The following is a 17,594-nucleotide window of genomic DNA, read 5'->3' on the forward strand; positions in this document are numbered from 1 at the left end:
AGAGGCGTGGCGGTGACTGTGGCAGGATGGATTGGAAGCTGCCTTGCTGGAGTGGAAAAACAACTAAGGGGAGTCAGAAGCCTGGGGTGACTTTCTAGCTGTGCCTGTGCTTTAGTTGATTTCTCTATGAAAATAAGGGTAATAACACACTGAACTCTGTGAACAAAAGGTTTCTACTGAACAAATGAAATGGTGGATATAAAATATCCATTATCACACCTGTTACACTACATACATTTTCTGCTTTGGGGCCAAATGCAGGACCTATGGGAGGTTTGATTTGGCTCCCCCCATAGCCCTACTGAGCCCATGCCAGGTGGAGCAGCCAGCTTTCCTTCCTGCCTATGGATTTTTCATCTTCCACACAAAACATCATTCTCCTCTCTGCTGCTGATGGCCTTCGACTTGCTCCCATCTGTCAAGATAACATCCATTATTTCTTCATTGCTAACCCAGTGAACACTCAATCCATCTTATACCCATCGGTTTCTCCTATACTTGGGTCCTCAGATGTGAAGGTCAAGTAACCCTTCATTCTGAGAAGGCAGGAAAGTTCTGTGTCAACTCCAAAGCCTGTCAGTCCTTCATCATCTGAAGCAAATGATCCCCATAGGCAGCAGAGCAATTTTCCCCAAGCTTTTCCAATATGCTCAACACCAAATGGAATTCCAGACACGTGCGATTTAAAAACATCCAAGGTCATAAGGAGACTCAAAGTCCTGTGTGGTTCCTGAGTGACAGATCAATGTGCCCCTGGGATCCTCATTGTAATAACACTTCCCAGCATGAGTGCACTGGTTAATGGATTAACTTAGAGAAGACACAACAGTGGGCAGGATAAGAATGTCCATATTCCTAATTAATGCTTGCCAGCCAAGGACATCAGGAGAGGAAGGGAGGACAGATGGCACATATTCTGAATATCCACATTAAAAATTGGGGGTAGTCATTGGCATATAACAGGCAGGAATGAGGGGCATTGGACACCTTGCAATGCATAGGACAGACCTGCATAAAACAGAAATGTTCCAACTCACAAGTGGACAGTTCTCTCATGGAGAAACACTGCTTGTGGAGCTGTCTTCTGATGTTAAGGGTCCTGTGATGGAGGCCACAAACATTTACGAAGTACTTACAATAAGCCAGGTCCTCTGCTGAGGGTCCCCAGTAATAAAGGGAAAAGAGTCCTTGCTCTAAAGAAAAGACCCAAGAAGTCAACTGCCTTTAAGGTGTCCTCATGAGAGCAGACAGAGCAGAGAGAGGGGAGACAAGCTGAGAGGAGCACATGGAAGAAACAAATGAGCAGGGCCCACAGCACTTGCCAGGTTTCCAGAGCAGACAAGGCTTTCCTGGAGGGACAGTTTTGGGTGGAGACAGGTCACCAGGACAGAGGGGCAAAAGCAGCAGGAGGAAGGAAGGTGCTCCAAAGAGGAAAGGCAAAAGCACAGAGAACTGGGCCAATGAAAACATTTCACTCTGACTACAGCACAGAATGGAAAGGAGAAAAATAAAGGGCAAGGACGAGGTTCTGGAGAGAAGACAGGTTGAGAGTGAAGAGCCCGGGGGGGGGGGGGGGACGGGGGGTTGTGGAAAAGGTCAGCAGTTTGCTGGGCAGCTGGCTGTGGGAACTGGCTCGTGGAGAAGTGGTAGGTGGGAGACACCAGTCAAAGCTCTTTTTTCTTCCTTAGAAGGAAAGCAAAGGTTGAGAAGAAAAGAAGGCCCACTGATAGTGGGGAGGGGTAAGGAACTGCTCTATTGAGTGCTTGGTAGACAGAGAGGAGTCTAAAGAAATAGCAGAAAAATCATCATGGCATGGTGCCATCATGTTAATATACAAGATGCTAAAAAAAAAAAAAAAAGACTAATTTAAGGGTAGGGAGTGAACAACAGGGTCCATTGGATTTATCTGCTTGGAGGTAGCTGGTGACCTTGCAGACAGCAGTATCAAGAGTGGGGTGGGAGTTGGGTGAGTAAGGAGAGGAATGTAAGGAAGAAGACACTGTGACTTTTTGGGAAATGTTGCCACTTGAAAAGTGGGAAGGAGACAAGAAAGAAGAAAGACGGAATGGCAGGCGAGGGGAAGGAGAGATACAGAGAGGCTTGTGCATATGTTTATTTAGAGACATCAGCAACTTAAATTACACTGTTATATTGTTTGCCCGTACAAATATGTAACAACAAATTCCACCATTATGGACAACATAAAGTATCAAAAATATAGCAATAAATAAAGAGGGCAGCAAATAAAGCGTGTTTAAGTATGAGTGGGAAAGTACCCAGAGATGGTGAAGAAGCAAAGGGTTCTAAAGGAAAGGATTATAAATTAGATCTCTGAATAGTTGGAAATGATAGAATCCTGAGCACAAAAGAAGGAGTCAGCCTCAGGGGAGAAAAAACACAAAAGCGGAGCAGAGAGAGAGACAGACTTATTGTGGGGAACCTGGCTCACTTTCCGGCAGAGGCCAGCAGGCTGGAGACACAGGGAAGAGCCCGGCAGTCTGGGTCTGCTGGCAGAATTCCCCCTCCTTCCAAGGAGGTCAGTCCTTTCTTGTTAGTCTCCACCCACATAATGGAGAGTAATCTGCTTTCCTCAAAGTTTACTTATTCAAATGAGAATTTCATCTAAAAAAAAATACCTTCACAGAAACATCTAGAATAATGTTTGATCACATACCCGGATATCATGGCCTGGGTAAATTAACAAATGAAATCAACCATTGCAAGTCCACCCCTCATCCATGGGGCACCCAGAAAAAGGAAAAGATAGATCTGAGAGTGGACATGTGTTTGGCAGAAGTAATTCAGGATCTTCTACTACTGATGGTTTTTAGTTTTTAGATCACAGTAGTCTTAAAAATTTATCAAGTCATTCAGATATTTTAAAAACACAAATGTTCACAGGTAGCTTCGTATTATTCAACAAATATTTGCAAAATGCCACATTCCTGGCACTGTCTTTCATGGTAAGAATAAGGATAAAGATTTAATCTCTCGTGGGGTTCACCTTGTAGGGACAACACACAGCACATTAATAGGCAAGTAGGCAGAGGGTCATGAAGCAAAGGGGAATACGGTATGTTTGAGGCACTTATACTTTTAAGTAGGGTGGTCAGGGAAGGTGACAGGAAGCTGAAACTTGTGAAGGAATTAAGGGAGGCAGCCACTTGGATATGGGGCAGAGTGGGTTGGGAAGAAGGAACTGCCAACCAGACACAGGAACATGACCTGACTGGCAATGTGCCTGGGGCCAATATGGGAGCTGAGGGGACATGAAGGGTAGTAGGAAGCAGGTGGTGGGAAGTAAGGGATCAGACACTGCAGGTCACAGAGAAGGCTGTGAGTCAGACGGGAGCCATTGCTAGCAATGGAACCTCTCCATGCCCACTGTGTTGAGAGGAGTCTGAGGGCAGGAGGCAACGGAGGAAATGGGAGACCAGTTAGGAGAATATCCAGTATTTTAGATGAGAGGTGACACCCTTTTTATTTTCTATTTTGAGACAGGATCACGCTAGGCTGGCTCTGAATTCATGATCCTCCTGCCTCCGCCTCCTGAGCTGTTTGGCGTTTTAAGCATTTTATATAACTTATCTTATGATACTCCAACCCTATGGGGACAGAAAGCATCACTATTCTCATTTTAACAGAAAATCTAAATCATATTCAGGTTAAATTGTCATATTTACTTATATAAGTTGAGCATTCCTATTCCAAAACTAGGAAGTCTGAAATCCAAAACACTTCTGGTCTCAAACATTTGGATAATGGATACTCATCCTACATAAGAGGTTGTAAATTAAGCCTATGTACTGGATGCTGCCTTGTGCCAGCCAGATGCCCACTTCAGGTTAGAGGCACTTATTCCCCCAGGTGCCAGAAGAGTTGTCTGCTGATAGCTTTCAGCTCAGTTCTTCTCTGGGCACTGATCTTGGCCCCAGAGAGCCGCTGTCGCCAAGCCTGTGTTTGCATCCTGGGCACAGGGCCTGACTGATAAAAGGCTGTAAAATTCATCTCTGGCCTCCGTTCTGACAACTCTGAGGGGCTATCCTGGCTCCCGGGCTCCCCATGGGATCAGCAGAGGCCTCTGCTGCAAGTGCATCTCACCCCCACCCCCCCCGCCCCCGCGCCCCCATCCATGATGCCTCCCTGGTCTCCTTCCCTGTTGTTTCTGAAAACATTCTTAGTAAACTTCCTGTCTGAAAATCTCTGCCTTAGAACCTGTGTCATGAGGAACCTTACCTAAGCAAGTTACGTGGGAAAAAAAAAAAAAAGACACATGACAGAAAAAAAAGTCAGCCAGAAAGCATGAAATGTTTTAGACGAGGTTTCATCTTGAAGTTCAGTTCATAGCACGGCTACAAAATGATTAGAATTCTATTTTTCCCACATAATGGTTAATTTCTTCAATTTAATGAATAAATCTGTCAAATCCAATTAACACAAATATATACACATACATACTAAGAATGTAATTTCAACAAGAAGAAAAAAATAATTTTAAGCACTTATTTGTGATATTGGAAAGCAAGGCTATACTTTTATAAATGGAAAACAAAACAAAACAAAACACCCCACCAGCCCCCCCAAAATCCATCTCTACTTGTTAAAACTGGCTAACAAATGTTACCGGAATTTTAATTCTTTCCAGAAATACACGGCAGCTGGTATCCAAGGCCACTTGTAGTCAGAAGAGAGTTATTTTAAATATTCATTCAAAATAGGCTGTGCAAAGAAGGATTTTTTAAAATACCCTTTGACTCCCGATTTTAAAAACATATTCAAACCCTACCAGCTTTATACAGCATTTTTTAAAAGAATTAAAGCAGTATACCTAACACATCAGGGAACAGTGGTTAATTAGACATGGTAGATCTCTTTAGACCCTAATGATAATGGCATTTTTCAATACTCATTCCTTTATTATTTCCAGTTGCCACACACACTTATCTTAAATCTAATGGAATCTCCTTGTAGAATTCCAGTTATCCATCCAGGAAGGAATACAAAAGAATTAGATCAATAAGCACTATTAGCATGACAAGTCTCTATTTTATACACTTAAACACATTCTAGTCAGAAAGATTTTAGTTTTATCCTTTCCCATGTGTCAGCCAATCAAATAGTGAGTGGAGATTTCTTTTGTACAGAAGCATTAAGAGCACAAAAGAAAATTTAGTTCTGCCGCCACATGAATGAATATGTAGCAACAAATCTCACCATTACATATAATTGTAATGTGCCAATGAAATATCAAAAATAAAAATAAGAAAGGGAACAATAATTTAAAAATTTTAGCTATGCCAACGGAAGATACTCTGGTCAGAATTCTGAATACCTTTGGAAACAGTTCTTTCTTGGCTTTTGGATTTTTTGTTTAAAACATCAGTTATAGATATGATAACTGCTTAGGTATGGACAAGGCCACACTCTAATGGTCCCATGGTTGCCCCAGCACACCCAAGCCACCGTTAGGATAGGTAATGTATCCCCAACAGCATTTCTGGGATGGTGGTGCCAGTGAAATCTTAATTGTATATTTCACATTGAAAACATCCTTGTGAAAAGAATTTCACTGCTACCTGGGTGACTGAGAATCACAGCCCTTTTATGAGACTACAATACTGCACATCTGATGCTCACCCACCTGGAATATTTCAGCAAACCTGGGTGTGGCAGGGGCTTACTGAACTGGGGTAGAGGGAAGAGGGCATTTGAGTGAGCAAATGTTCTGTGGAACATGTGACAGTTTCCTGCGGACCGTGGACAAGACTTTCTGATGTGTTGGACAAAGGCAAACTTTATTCTCCACCCCTTGGTTCTTGATAACCAACCTATTTTAACCAACCAGTAATTGAATCATGCAGGGAAATGAAATGGTTGATGAAAAACAGATTACATGACTCTGTCACCTATAGTAAAAACTCTGAGTACAGTGTGTTAATTGTGTCATCAGATTTCCAGATGTTCTCTATTCCCTAAAATATATAAGTGGATACTTACAACTTAGCAAACTTTCTCTGAGAGTCTGGGCCTTCAGCTCCCATATATGGAGTTAATGACTGCTAAAAAGTCAGTTGTAGTGTTCACTGCAATGAAATATTTTGCAAGCAGACAAAATATGTGGCAAAAAAAGAGGTGTATTTCCACATAAAATAAGTAAAAATATACTAAAAAAAAAGTTGTTCAAAATACTGTTATCTTCGATGTGAGAACTGTAAAGGACTGGAGAACAAAACTCTAAAAATTCTGAGATAGTCTACTCAAATTAACTTTGCAAATTAAGTATGTTTAACTTGCAGCACCAGAGATTAAACCCAGGGCCTTACCTATGCTTGGCAAGTGCTCTAACACTGATCTACCTCCTCAGTGGTTTTTATTTTATATGTTGGGATGTCTTGCTAAATTGCTCAGGCTGGCCTTAAACTTGTGAACCTCTGCCTCAGCCACTTGAGTAGCTGGAATTACAGGTACAGGCTATCATACCCAGCAAGTATCCTTAATTTTTTATTACTCTTTAAACTGACAAAACCGGTAATTATAGCAATGAAGTATGGACGTGATTTTTGCAGATTTTAATCAGTAGTCTCTTACTCCAAGAAAAGGACTTGGTTTGACAACAGAAGATCGGTAAATGAAGATACATTGGAAATTTCAGGGTAAAATAAAATGTTCAATATTGTGCATAATTTGCTTCAAGATTCTCCACTTTTAACTGAATTTTTGAGCTAATCAATAATGTACATACATGGTTAAGTACACATTCAATAACTTCTGCATTTTACTTAAGCCAGGTTAATGTTTCTCCTTTAGGGTTTCTTGGATGAGACATTTCTTGGAGATCTTGTGCATAAAGAGCTGAATTGTTGGGCAGTCTCTGGACTTTTTATTCCCATCACATGGGGTGAAATGGCAGGAACTTCCCCCACAGTAACTGAGTGGTCAGAAAGCTTTGGAGGCAGATGACAAATACGTTAGTAGTGGTCTAATTCTCCAATACAGAGAATCCAAAGCTTTATAGTACTATAATAGGTCTACACAGAGAGCTACTCCTCATAGCAAAGCAAAGCTAACACTAACGTTTGTTGAAGTTTTCAAGAAAGGGTTCTGACCCCTCATTCTCTTTTTTCATGATTTGGATCTTAACCTGAATATATAATCTTGGCTGCAGCATTTTCCAGGGGAGATTTATTCTAGCACAACTGAAAAAAAAATAAATGAAATATACTGAGAAGTCAGTAGTAGTACTCCATTATTTAAACATACAGTTTAAAAGAACCAGAATAGTTATGTTGTATATAATTACCAACTTAATATAGTGTTATTTTTAGAACTGTAAGTCAGCCAGAAAGAGATCTCTATAGATACAACCCTGATGGCTCATTTCACCATTGCCTTTGGGCTCTGCATAGTCATTTCAACAGTCATGGATAATTGCTGGAACTGATTTCAGGTCATTTCACCTTTAACCTAGAACTTCCCTAATCACTCTCTTTCTTACTGTGTGGAAACACACAAAACATTGGATAGACAAAAATGTAGTGTAGGGGTGGAGCAGTTGGGAGGGAGAAGAATTCCTGACTCAGCAACGTCCACAAAGAAACAGCATTACGAAAATAAGGGCAATCTCTAAGGATAAATAATCATCAAAATGATGGACAGTCCTGGTACTTTTCCTTTACTCTCTAACATGAAGAGTGGAAATTTATTTAAAAAGAAAAGAAAAACTATCCACCTCTGCTGAATATTTATCCCAGTGGTAATCACATAAAAACAATGATATTTTTAATCATAAGTATTTTGGATCTGGTCTGAGAACATTAAATAATTCACTAATTACTAGACAGTACATTTATAGCTTTAATTGTTTTTCCCCATTTCTCAAGGGACATATTTCTTCCAGAAGCATATTGCTGGAACAAACATTTATTTTTATTGTTTTACAGGAAAGAAGCAGAAGTACCCACCCAGCTACTATAATTCTATAAAATCAACTGCCAGAGAATTTTGTTTAATTTACACCTTTGCCCACACCGTGCCTCAGGGCCTACCTTATTTTTCTATTTGAATTTGATAGGAAATCGTCTGTTATAATGAAACAAATTTATGAGACTGATTCTTTTTAGACAACTTGTTGTCTTTTCCTCCCTTCAAGAATACAACCGAAAATCATTACACATTAATTAATTATGAAGGTCACAATCCATGCAATACATGCTCACTGTGGAACATCTGAACACACAAGAAAATATAAAGGCAAAAATACAAACCATAATCTAACCAACAGAGATAAGAATTGCAAACATTTTGAAAACTGTCTTCCAGTGAACAAATGCAATTCTTTATTAAATCTTATAGATTACCTTCTATTCCATAATGAATAAGTTGTATTCTTCAATAAAAAAGCTTGGTTACGATTATTGCTCTGGGTCTCACATTTGTTGTAATATTTGAAAAAGTATTCGATCACAATCTTGATATATATGATTTAAAACTTTTGCTATATTGAATATTAAGTAAGCAGGTCCTGTAGCCCAAAAGTTTTTGATTGATAACCAAATGCTTGTGTAGAATATAATAATGATTTCAAACTAAGCCCTGAGACAATTCAGGTAGGCACTTCAGTATGATTTGTTTGGCATATGAATTTTAATCATGTCCCAATGTGGAATAGTCTCAGAAAATTTAACCAAATGTGAATCAATCTCTCTCTTCTAGAAGTTTCTGTGAGCATCAGTAGTATTCAATAAGAGGATTAGATTCGCCTTGCTTCTTTAAGCTAACAATTGAAGATTCCAAGGCTATGCTTAATTATCATGTGTATTAGTCAGTGACAAAATACCTGAATAATCACCTTATAAAGACAAAAGGTTTATTTTGGCACACAAGTTTGGAGGTTTTGGTCCATCGTTGATAGGCCCCATTGCTATGGGCCTGTGGGGAGGCAAAGCATCATGATCAGAAAAAAAAAAAATGGAGTAAACTATTAACTTATCGCTGATGAAGAAGTGAAAGAGGAAGGGGCTGGGTGTCACTGCTTCCTTCAAGGGCATGTATTCCAGAGCACCACAGGCTGGGGACTAAGCCTTTAGCACAGAAGCCTTTGGGAGACATTCCAGATCCAAACTATAACATCATGTCTCCACATGTTGAAAGTTAAATACATTTATTATCTGGGAACTTTTAGAGAAAATCATCCATAAAGTCAGAGTTTCAGTTCCACTGGATACCCACAGACTACTGCTACTTACAAAAAAACTTAAAAAGTTTTACTTTTCCCTTAAAGTCATATCAAAGGTATTCTTTCTTCCAATGGAAAACACAAGAACAGTGTTAGAGAATACACACACAGACACACACACACACACACAATTAACATATTCCCAACATGGTGATCAAGTATTTTCTCACTGTTTTTGATTTAATATATCCACCAGAGTGTTTCATTTCTATACTCAAGTATCTTCCTATATACATGCAATTGAGAATTCACTGGCATACATATCCTATAAATGACCAGTATACATTTTTAATAACCAACTCCTGTTTGCACAAATGTATTCAATGGAGTGTTACTTCACTGAATAAGGGGCAGCAATAAAAACTTAAAATCAAACAAACAAACAAACATTGAGTGAGAAACAAGGCAGAGTTACCACACTTACAACAGCACTGAATGGTGAGCCGAAAGACTCCTAGTCCAAGAAATATTCTCCCTCTAAGGATAAGATCACCCTCAATAGAAACCCATGACCACTCATGTATGGGTGGGTATGACTGAAATAAACCAGGATCTTCACAGCACAATAGCCAGTGCCCTCCCTGCAAGGCGCTTACTTGAGGGCTGTTCTGTAGTGGTAGATGGCTTCCCTGTTCCGACCTTGGTCCTTCAGGAAGTTGGCGTAGTTGTAATGAACCTTGGCATTATGGGGCAGAGTCTGAACTCCAGATCTAAAACAGATACATTAGAAAAAATTATTTTAACAGCAACAGAGAATAGTGTTGTGATATTCCTTCATATTTTACTCATGGTTTTATGAATGTGTTGGATTCACCTCAAACAAGGCTTCCAAAATTTGTGAATTGTATGATTTACTCAATAATATTTTCTAGGAAAGACAAAAGTTGTGCACAAGTGAACAAAGCTGCTAACTGGGCACCAGTACAATGTCCTTGGCAGGTAAACATAGAACCTTTATACTTTCTAGAGACATGCCTGAGGCCTGGAAAGCCCTGCCATGTCTCCTTGGGCTTTCTTTTGGGAGCACAGCAGGGCCCAATGACAGACCTGAGGGCACATTAGACAGCAAGGGCAAAAGCTAACCTTGTATTTCCACGCCAGTGTCCTAACTAGGGTGCAGTGGGCAAACATGTGATACTCCCAGGGCTGCTGTAAAGGGAAACTCTGCAGAGGATGATGGAAAGCACAGATAGATCCTTCCAGTGCAAATTCACATACGGGACAAACCCATTCTTCCTCTCCTGTCTACCTCAGGGACCCGTGTTTTTATTCACAGGAACTCAATGGAAAATGCCTAAGTGCTCCATGCACACACTGAAGAACCAAAGGAAGAAAAGATTAAATGGATTTCACAAAATGAGTATCAACAGCCCATAACTACTACCTCCTCTTTAGGAGGTGAGGTGAGATCTAACAGGTGGTTCCCTTTGTTCTCTGCCTCTTCCCCTTTCTTCTTTCCCACCATTCTAGTTCCCTTTGATGCTGGAATCCAGGCTAGCAGGAAAGGGTATCTCCCATCTCTCAGCAAGTCCACAAAGCCACCGCTTCCCCCTGGGCATGTGTAGTTCTCAGGAGGGCCACTTTGCAAGGAAAACCCTTTTCAGACCCAGGAGTGTGCCCAGGGACTCAGAGAGGCCCTTCATTGCTCACCAATAGTGGGTAGTAAATTTGAGCTTATTTGAGATAATTATCACATGCCTGGTTGTGTATGGGCTGGAGCGAATGAAAGGAAAAGTTAAAAGTAAATGTAGGCCCAAGCAGAATCATTTAAAAGGGACACATTACAGAGGACTGATGATATAATCAAATCAGTCTGCAAGCATTTCTTTGAACTGCGGTAAATGACACAGTTGCTTTCTTTTTAAACATTTTTTTAGACGTTGATGAACCTTTATTTTATTCATTTATTCTTATATGGTGCTGAGAATTGAACCCAGAGTCTCACACATGCTAGGCAAGTGCTCTACCACTGAGCCACAACCCCAGCCTGGCACAGTTGTTTAATATCTAATTTAAAGCCCATTCAGTGCCACACACTGCCACCAATTGGATACTAGAGACAGAAGGTGGCCAGAGTCCCTGCCCTGGGGAGCTTACTGGGGTGAGAAAACAGGGGAATCAGGAAATGCGGGTGATGACAGAATGGCTTGCAACAGCAGGTGAGCTGAGGCTCATCCCAGAATGGGGATCAGGGGAGACTTCCAGAACAGTCACCGCAGAGCTGAGATGAGGGATAAGGAGAAGTAAATAAGCTCCAGGGTGAGAGGCAGCACAATACCCCAAGCAGAGGACCTAGAGAAAGTGAGCATGGGCTTCTGAGGGACTGAAAGAAACTCAGCCCTGCTGGATCAGAGAAGGTAAGTCTGAGAGTGGGGAGACCCTAAGGGGCTTTGGGTTTCTTGGAAGAGCACTGGGGAGTCAGGGCAGGGTTTAAAGCATAGAAATGAGACCAACAGTGAAACATCTGAGGACTGCAATGGCTGCAGTGGAAGTGGATTAGGAGGAAAGACCCAAGGCATGGAGACCTGTGAGGGTGCTGCAGAGAGCAGTAACAAGAGGACAGAGGAAGAGTAGGGGGAGGGAGAGAGAGAAGGAGGGGAAGGATGGTCAGAATTGCAGCCATGGCTATGGTAGAAGATACTCAGGAAGCAGAGGTGGCAGGTGGCAGGGTGTGATGGCAGATGATTCTCCGGAGAACAACCCTTGGAGAATGTTGAGGATGATTCAAGATTTTTCTTCCTTCATTCACTTATAGCTTTCCCCCCACCCCTCTCCCCGCCAATAATTGGAAATTATCTGCAAAAATAAATCAATACAAGAGAGATGACTGTAGGCTGGGCTTCCTACTGACAAGTTTTATTGGAAATCTAATGCTTCCCCGTACTAAATCTGTGCCTTTTTTTTTTTTTTTCTAAATAAATGCATCTGAGAAGGACAGTAGTGGGGGCAGAGGGAAAATGCAGAACTTATAAAATAAATGCAGATAAAAATATTCCACAGTTCAGGAAATGAGGCTTTGCTCAGAGACATAAAAACCCTGCTTAAATAAATGGCCACTGTATCAGTCTGCTCAGTCTATCATAACAAAACCTCATGGGTGGCTTAAACAATAGCAATTTATTTCTCACAATTCTGGAGGTGGAAGTCGAAGATTAAGGTCCTGGTTGATTCAGTTTCTGAGGTCAGCTCTCTTCCTGGCTTGTAGATACTCACCTTCTAGTTATGTCCTTGCATGGCCTTTCCTGGGGAGGGAGGTGTGTGTGCCCAGAGCTGGCTCTGGTGTCCCTTCCTCTTCTCATAAGGGAACCAGATCTATTGGATTGGAGCTCCACCCTATGATTTCATTCACTTTGTCACTTCCCTCACAGGTTCTATCTCCAAATAGAGCAAAATGGGAGGTGAAGGCTTCAACATATAAATTTTGGAGGACATAAACATGGGGTCTGTAACAATCACCGACGCCCTAGCTCTTAACCATGAGGGAGGGCACTGTACTTGCTCATCAGCAGCGAGAGTTGAGACTGTCGCAGTGCCAAATGGCTGTGCCTAAAGGTCTTACTTTCCACTGAAGGCTTGTCTACAGCTGAGGCCATCTGCCCAGGGAAGCCCATAGGGTAACACTGAAACTCTGAGAAGGGCATGGGGCAGGAGAGGATCAGTGTGACATCTGCAGATGCCTCACAAAATTAACCTGCACAAGAGGATGCAGCTGGAGAGGGGCAGGGACAAAATTCAGACTCAAGGAGTTTGGTTCTAGATTTTGTTCTCTAGCCTGGAGGGAGGTGGTAGGGGTAGGGGATGAATGGTTTGGGTGCTACGTAGAAAGAAAACTTGTGGATCTTATTTTGATAAAATTGAAAGGGGAACAGCTGGGCATGAAGAAGAACTCGGAGATGAGAACCAAATTTTGGGGGAATTATACTTTAATGTACTACCTCTCTCAGACAACAGATTTTCATTTCATTGTTAGCTTAAAGAAAGATCAATAGGGACATTCTATGCGAACTGTGAAAATCTATTGGGGAAATATGTTAGGATGGTGTAAACTTTGTTGAATTTTGGTTGGAAATTTTGTTTTTTTTAGGACTCTCCATACTGCTTTCCATAATGATTGCACTAGTTTACATTCTCACCAACAGTGTACAAAATTTTTCTTTCCTCCAGTTATCTCTGGACGACAACTCCTCCTCCCCCTCCCCCTCCCCCCCTCCTCCTCCTCCTCCTTCTCCTTCTTCTTTCTTCTCCTTCTTCTCCTTCTTCTTCTTATTATTCTTTTGATCCAGGGATTGACTCCAGAGGCACTTAACCATTGAACCATATCTCCACCCCTTTTTATTTTGAGACAAGGTCTTGCTAAGTTGCTTAGGGCCTCAGAAAGACAAATAGTGCCAGACACAGAAAGACAAATAGTGCATGATTTATCTCATTTATCTGTGAAATCTCAAAAGAAAGTCAAACCCATAGAAACAGACAATAGCATGATGGTTATGAGGGACATGAGGGCTAGGTTTAAGGCACAAACCTGCAGTTATGTGGGATTAGTCTAGGGATACAATGTACAGCAAGAGGACTATCTTATTGTGTTGTAGATTAAAAATTTACAGAGAGAACAGATTTCAGGTGCTATTACTTAAAAAGAGGTAAAAATAGCTGGGCGTGGTGGTGCATGCCCAGTGGATCACTAAGCAACTCAGTGAGATCCTGTCTCAAAATAAAATACAACCAAAGGGCTGAGGATGTGGCTCAGCATTTAGTGCCCCCAAGTTCAGTCTTTGGTGAACCCCCTCCAAAAAAAATGATCATAATAGGAGGCGAACACGGGATTTGAGAGTTATGTGAAGTGGCTTACCTATAGCAATTATTTCACGGATACATTTCATGGATACATTTATCAAATCTTGATGCTGTACTCCTTAAATTTATACAGTTAAAAAAGGAAGAAAGAAGAGAGTAGATGAAAGAAGTTTGCTTCCTTTTCCTGTTTCTCTATTTTTACTGTGACTGAAAGAGGCAAAAATAAATACCACAGATAGTGTTGATGTGGCTCGGGCTCCCTAGAGAAGAGCCGAGGTGAGCAGGCAGCAATCCTGGCACCAGCTGAGGGTGACATGATGGCTGAGGGCTGACTGTCCACCACGGACAGAAGTACAGATGTTTTTTTCAAAGGCCTCTCTAATGAAGGATATATTCTCCTATAAAGGAACCAACCCCCGTTCTCATTTGAGATAGAAATGGGCATCTCAGACTTCACTGTTTACAAAGCACTTTTCTCAATGAAACTCAGTGGCATGGTAGGTCTCTGAACTGCCTGCCTAGGGGCTGAGACCAGGTGAGATCAATGCATGTCCTGTTCTCTCAACAAAAGCTGCTGTAGACAAAAGGGCTCATGTACTACAAGGAGCGCCCCCCCCCCCACCTTAAAGATCGATGCATGGAGGAGTCCAGCAGCCAAGAAGAAAAGGGTGCCTGTGAGTCCTGTAAGAACTTGTCACTGGGGATGAAAAGAGTCAGAATTTCCTCACTGCTCAGAATGGAGGACTCAATGGAATGCTGATGGCGATTTCATCCTCTCTCTTCATTTTACAGGAGAGAAAGCTGAGCCTCAGAGAAAAGCTGTGGCCTATCAAAGGTGACCAACTGTTGAATCTGAAGGGCAGCCAAAGGCACTTGCTGTGCCTATGATGGAAAGCTCTATTTGGAGGTGGATGCTAAAATACCAACGCTACCTTTCACTCTTACACAATTGTATAATTTATGAAATACTTTTATTTACATGACAGAAAATAAATACATAAAAATGTAATTGTTTAAATGGACAGTATGAGTTTTGAAGGATATGAGTAGGATCTGGGTCAGAGTGATAGTAATAGTTTTAAAAGATCAAATTTACACTCAGGAAAATTTCCAAGTTTTCTATCCAGAAGTACATAGTGCATGGTAACAGGTGGGTTTTGCAGACAACTTTGATTATAGCATGGATGTAACAGGAATATTTATGAAACTTATCTTTTTCCTTTGAAATTAGCCCAGTTATTCTAATTCACATTTCACCCAAGGAATGTATAATCAGGCCTGCGGAAACACAGCTCTGGCTAAGATCAGAACATTGTTCAGGAGGAAGCAATAATATCCACAACAGGCAGTGGAGAGTGGGTGGAGTAGCTACAATTCTAAGAACACTCTGCTTTTCCCATTGTTGTTTTGACCATTATGTTCTTGCTGTGATATTTTTCTGCTGTTTTGCCCGGTTCTCAATAAACATCTAGCAAAGAGAACTTTCCCTGGAAAGCATAACTGGCCAGGTCAGTCTCCCTGTCTCTTCCTTGATTTGATTTAGCACTCTCAGTTGCCTTAATGGAAATATCCAGCTTTATACATATTTACTTCACATAAATATGTCATGTTCATAAATTATATGCTGGATCCAAAGTACTATTATTCATTACAACAATGATTACTTGGAAAAAATCCCCTTCTCCTTGCAGGATCTCAACTCATGAGATTAAAATGTGTGCACTTCACATTTCTACCTCACACCTCTTATTTGCAGAAAATTGGAGAAATAACAGAAGGAATAAAAATAGCCACTTTTATCAGGCATATCTCCAAGTTTTTTGAATATCAACTTGCTTTGTTGGCATGGCTGGATTATAGGTCAGCAGAACCATCCCCAAATTCCTAATAAGGGAACACTTTTTTTTTTTTTTTTAATTTGTAGTGTTCTGCCAGAGTTAAGTAGGAAAGGAGTAAAAATTTGTGGCTCTTCTCAATTTTGAACCCTGCTTTGACCCAAGGATGCCAGGATTTAGGGCATGCTCATTTTAAGTTAAGCACTAAGCTAAATATCCATGTCTCATGGATTGCCTCCTCAACAACCTGTCAGGTAAGTTGTATTATTATATTTCTGAATGAGGAGATTTAAGCTCAGACAGATGAAGACATTTTCTAAGGCTATAGATCTAGTGCTTAGTTAAGTAGAAATTTCAACTAAGGTCAAGAAATGGTCACCATCATTCCTGAGGTAGGTCGACATCTGAACCTAAACCAAACAGTCCCACAGGCTATGAGTAACACAGAACAAAGTGAACTCAGTAACACTTCACTATCAGAATGTTATCATTGATAAGCAAACTCTAGCCTGTGGGCCATAGAGGAGGCAACCTGTTCACACACCTGTCTTTGGCCTCTTTCCTGAGGCAATAGGAGAGGTAAGTACAGTAGTTGTAAAAGGGACTCTATGGCTCACAAAGCCTAAAATATATTTACTACCTGGCTCTTAAGAAGAATTTGTCAGTATCTGGTGGTTTTGTTCTTTGCCCTGGGAAAGCTGTGAATTTCTCTGGCACAGTAGTTCAGAAAAGAACTGAGAGAAAAGGTGCTTCCTACGGAGTGGGAGAAAAATGTAGGCTGTAAGTGTTCATCAATGGCCAGTGAGTCACTGAAGCAGTTCGAGAGTGCAATTCAGAGACCCTGAAGCACTTGCAAAAGAAAATATGCTTGTCTCCATCTTTCCAGGTATTGTGAGGATGGGGCTTAATCTAATCGAATTATGTTACCATGGTATCATTTAGTCCACACAAATCTAAGGTTCTGGGCTATTACTAGGCCCTATTGGAGGAGGAAAGGACACAGAACAGTTTCTTGTTACAAAATTAAAGAAAAAAATACCTTCCAGCTGCAATTATGGGTGTGTTTATACTGGACCTCACTTAGGTTAGAAAACAAGAGTTCTAAAAAAAGGTGTGGCAGCTTATGCTCCCTTGGCTTTTAGACCAGATGTGAGTTCAAACCCTGGCTCCTCTGAACAGCTACTTCAGCACAGACAACAACTTACCCTTTTCCAAGCCTCTCATGAGCCACAAGTGTTCGGTTCTTTCTGTCTTGTGTGTGTAAGATTCTTGCCAACAGGAGAATAAAGCTGTGAGGGGATGTTGCATTTGTATCTCCTAAAAATACATCACACAGTGGGATCATTTATGTGAGAGGAAGCCTCAGCTGGAAGGCTGGAGCTTGGCCAGCATTTGTGTTTTCTCTAACATAAAGGTCTGGCTTAGGATATTCTGTAAAGACTTTTGAGAATATTGCCAAGCAAAACCATCCCATAATTAGAGGCCTCAGCCAGGCCATATGTCCTAGGAATGCTTGATGGGTTGATCATGTGGAACTGAGGAGGAACAGAAGCAGAACCTCTGCTGAGGACATTGCTGTGTCTGGAACCATTACAACTGTTTCTTAATTCAGCCAGCCCTTGGGTGTGGCCACAGTGGCTACTTTAGTTTTTCTTTATCCTTTAATGCTCAGCTCAGACCTATAGTAGAAAGATCTTTGAAGGCCTAAGTGAGTCTTGGTCACTCCCTGC

The 17,594-nt window shown here is 41.2% G+C and overlaps 1 protein-coding gene across 3 annotated transcripts in view; it reads right to left on the bottom strand.

Annotated features, from left to right (window-relative positions):
* TMTC1 (transmembrane O-mannosyltransferase targeting cadherins 1) overlaps positions 1 to 17,594 on the bottom strand; it is a 260,026-nt gene that overhangs the window by 52,558 nt on the left and 189,874 nt on the right. For all 3 annotated transcript variants that reach the window (XM_081310209.1, XM_081310208.1, XM_081310207.1), the window contains one exon: positions 9,832 to 9,945. In XM_081310209.1, coding sequence (XP_081166335.1) covers positions 9,832 to 9,945 — 114 coding nt within the window. The remainder of the gene's footprint in view (positions 1 to 9,831; positions 9,946 to 17,594) is intronic.

This window comes from Spermophilus citellus, assembly GCF_964194105.1.
Source record: "Spermophilus citellus genome assembly, chromosome: 10".
Classification (NCBI taxonomy): Eukaryota; Metazoa; Chordata; class Mammalia; order Rodentia; family Sciuridae; genus Spermophilus; species Spermophilus citellus.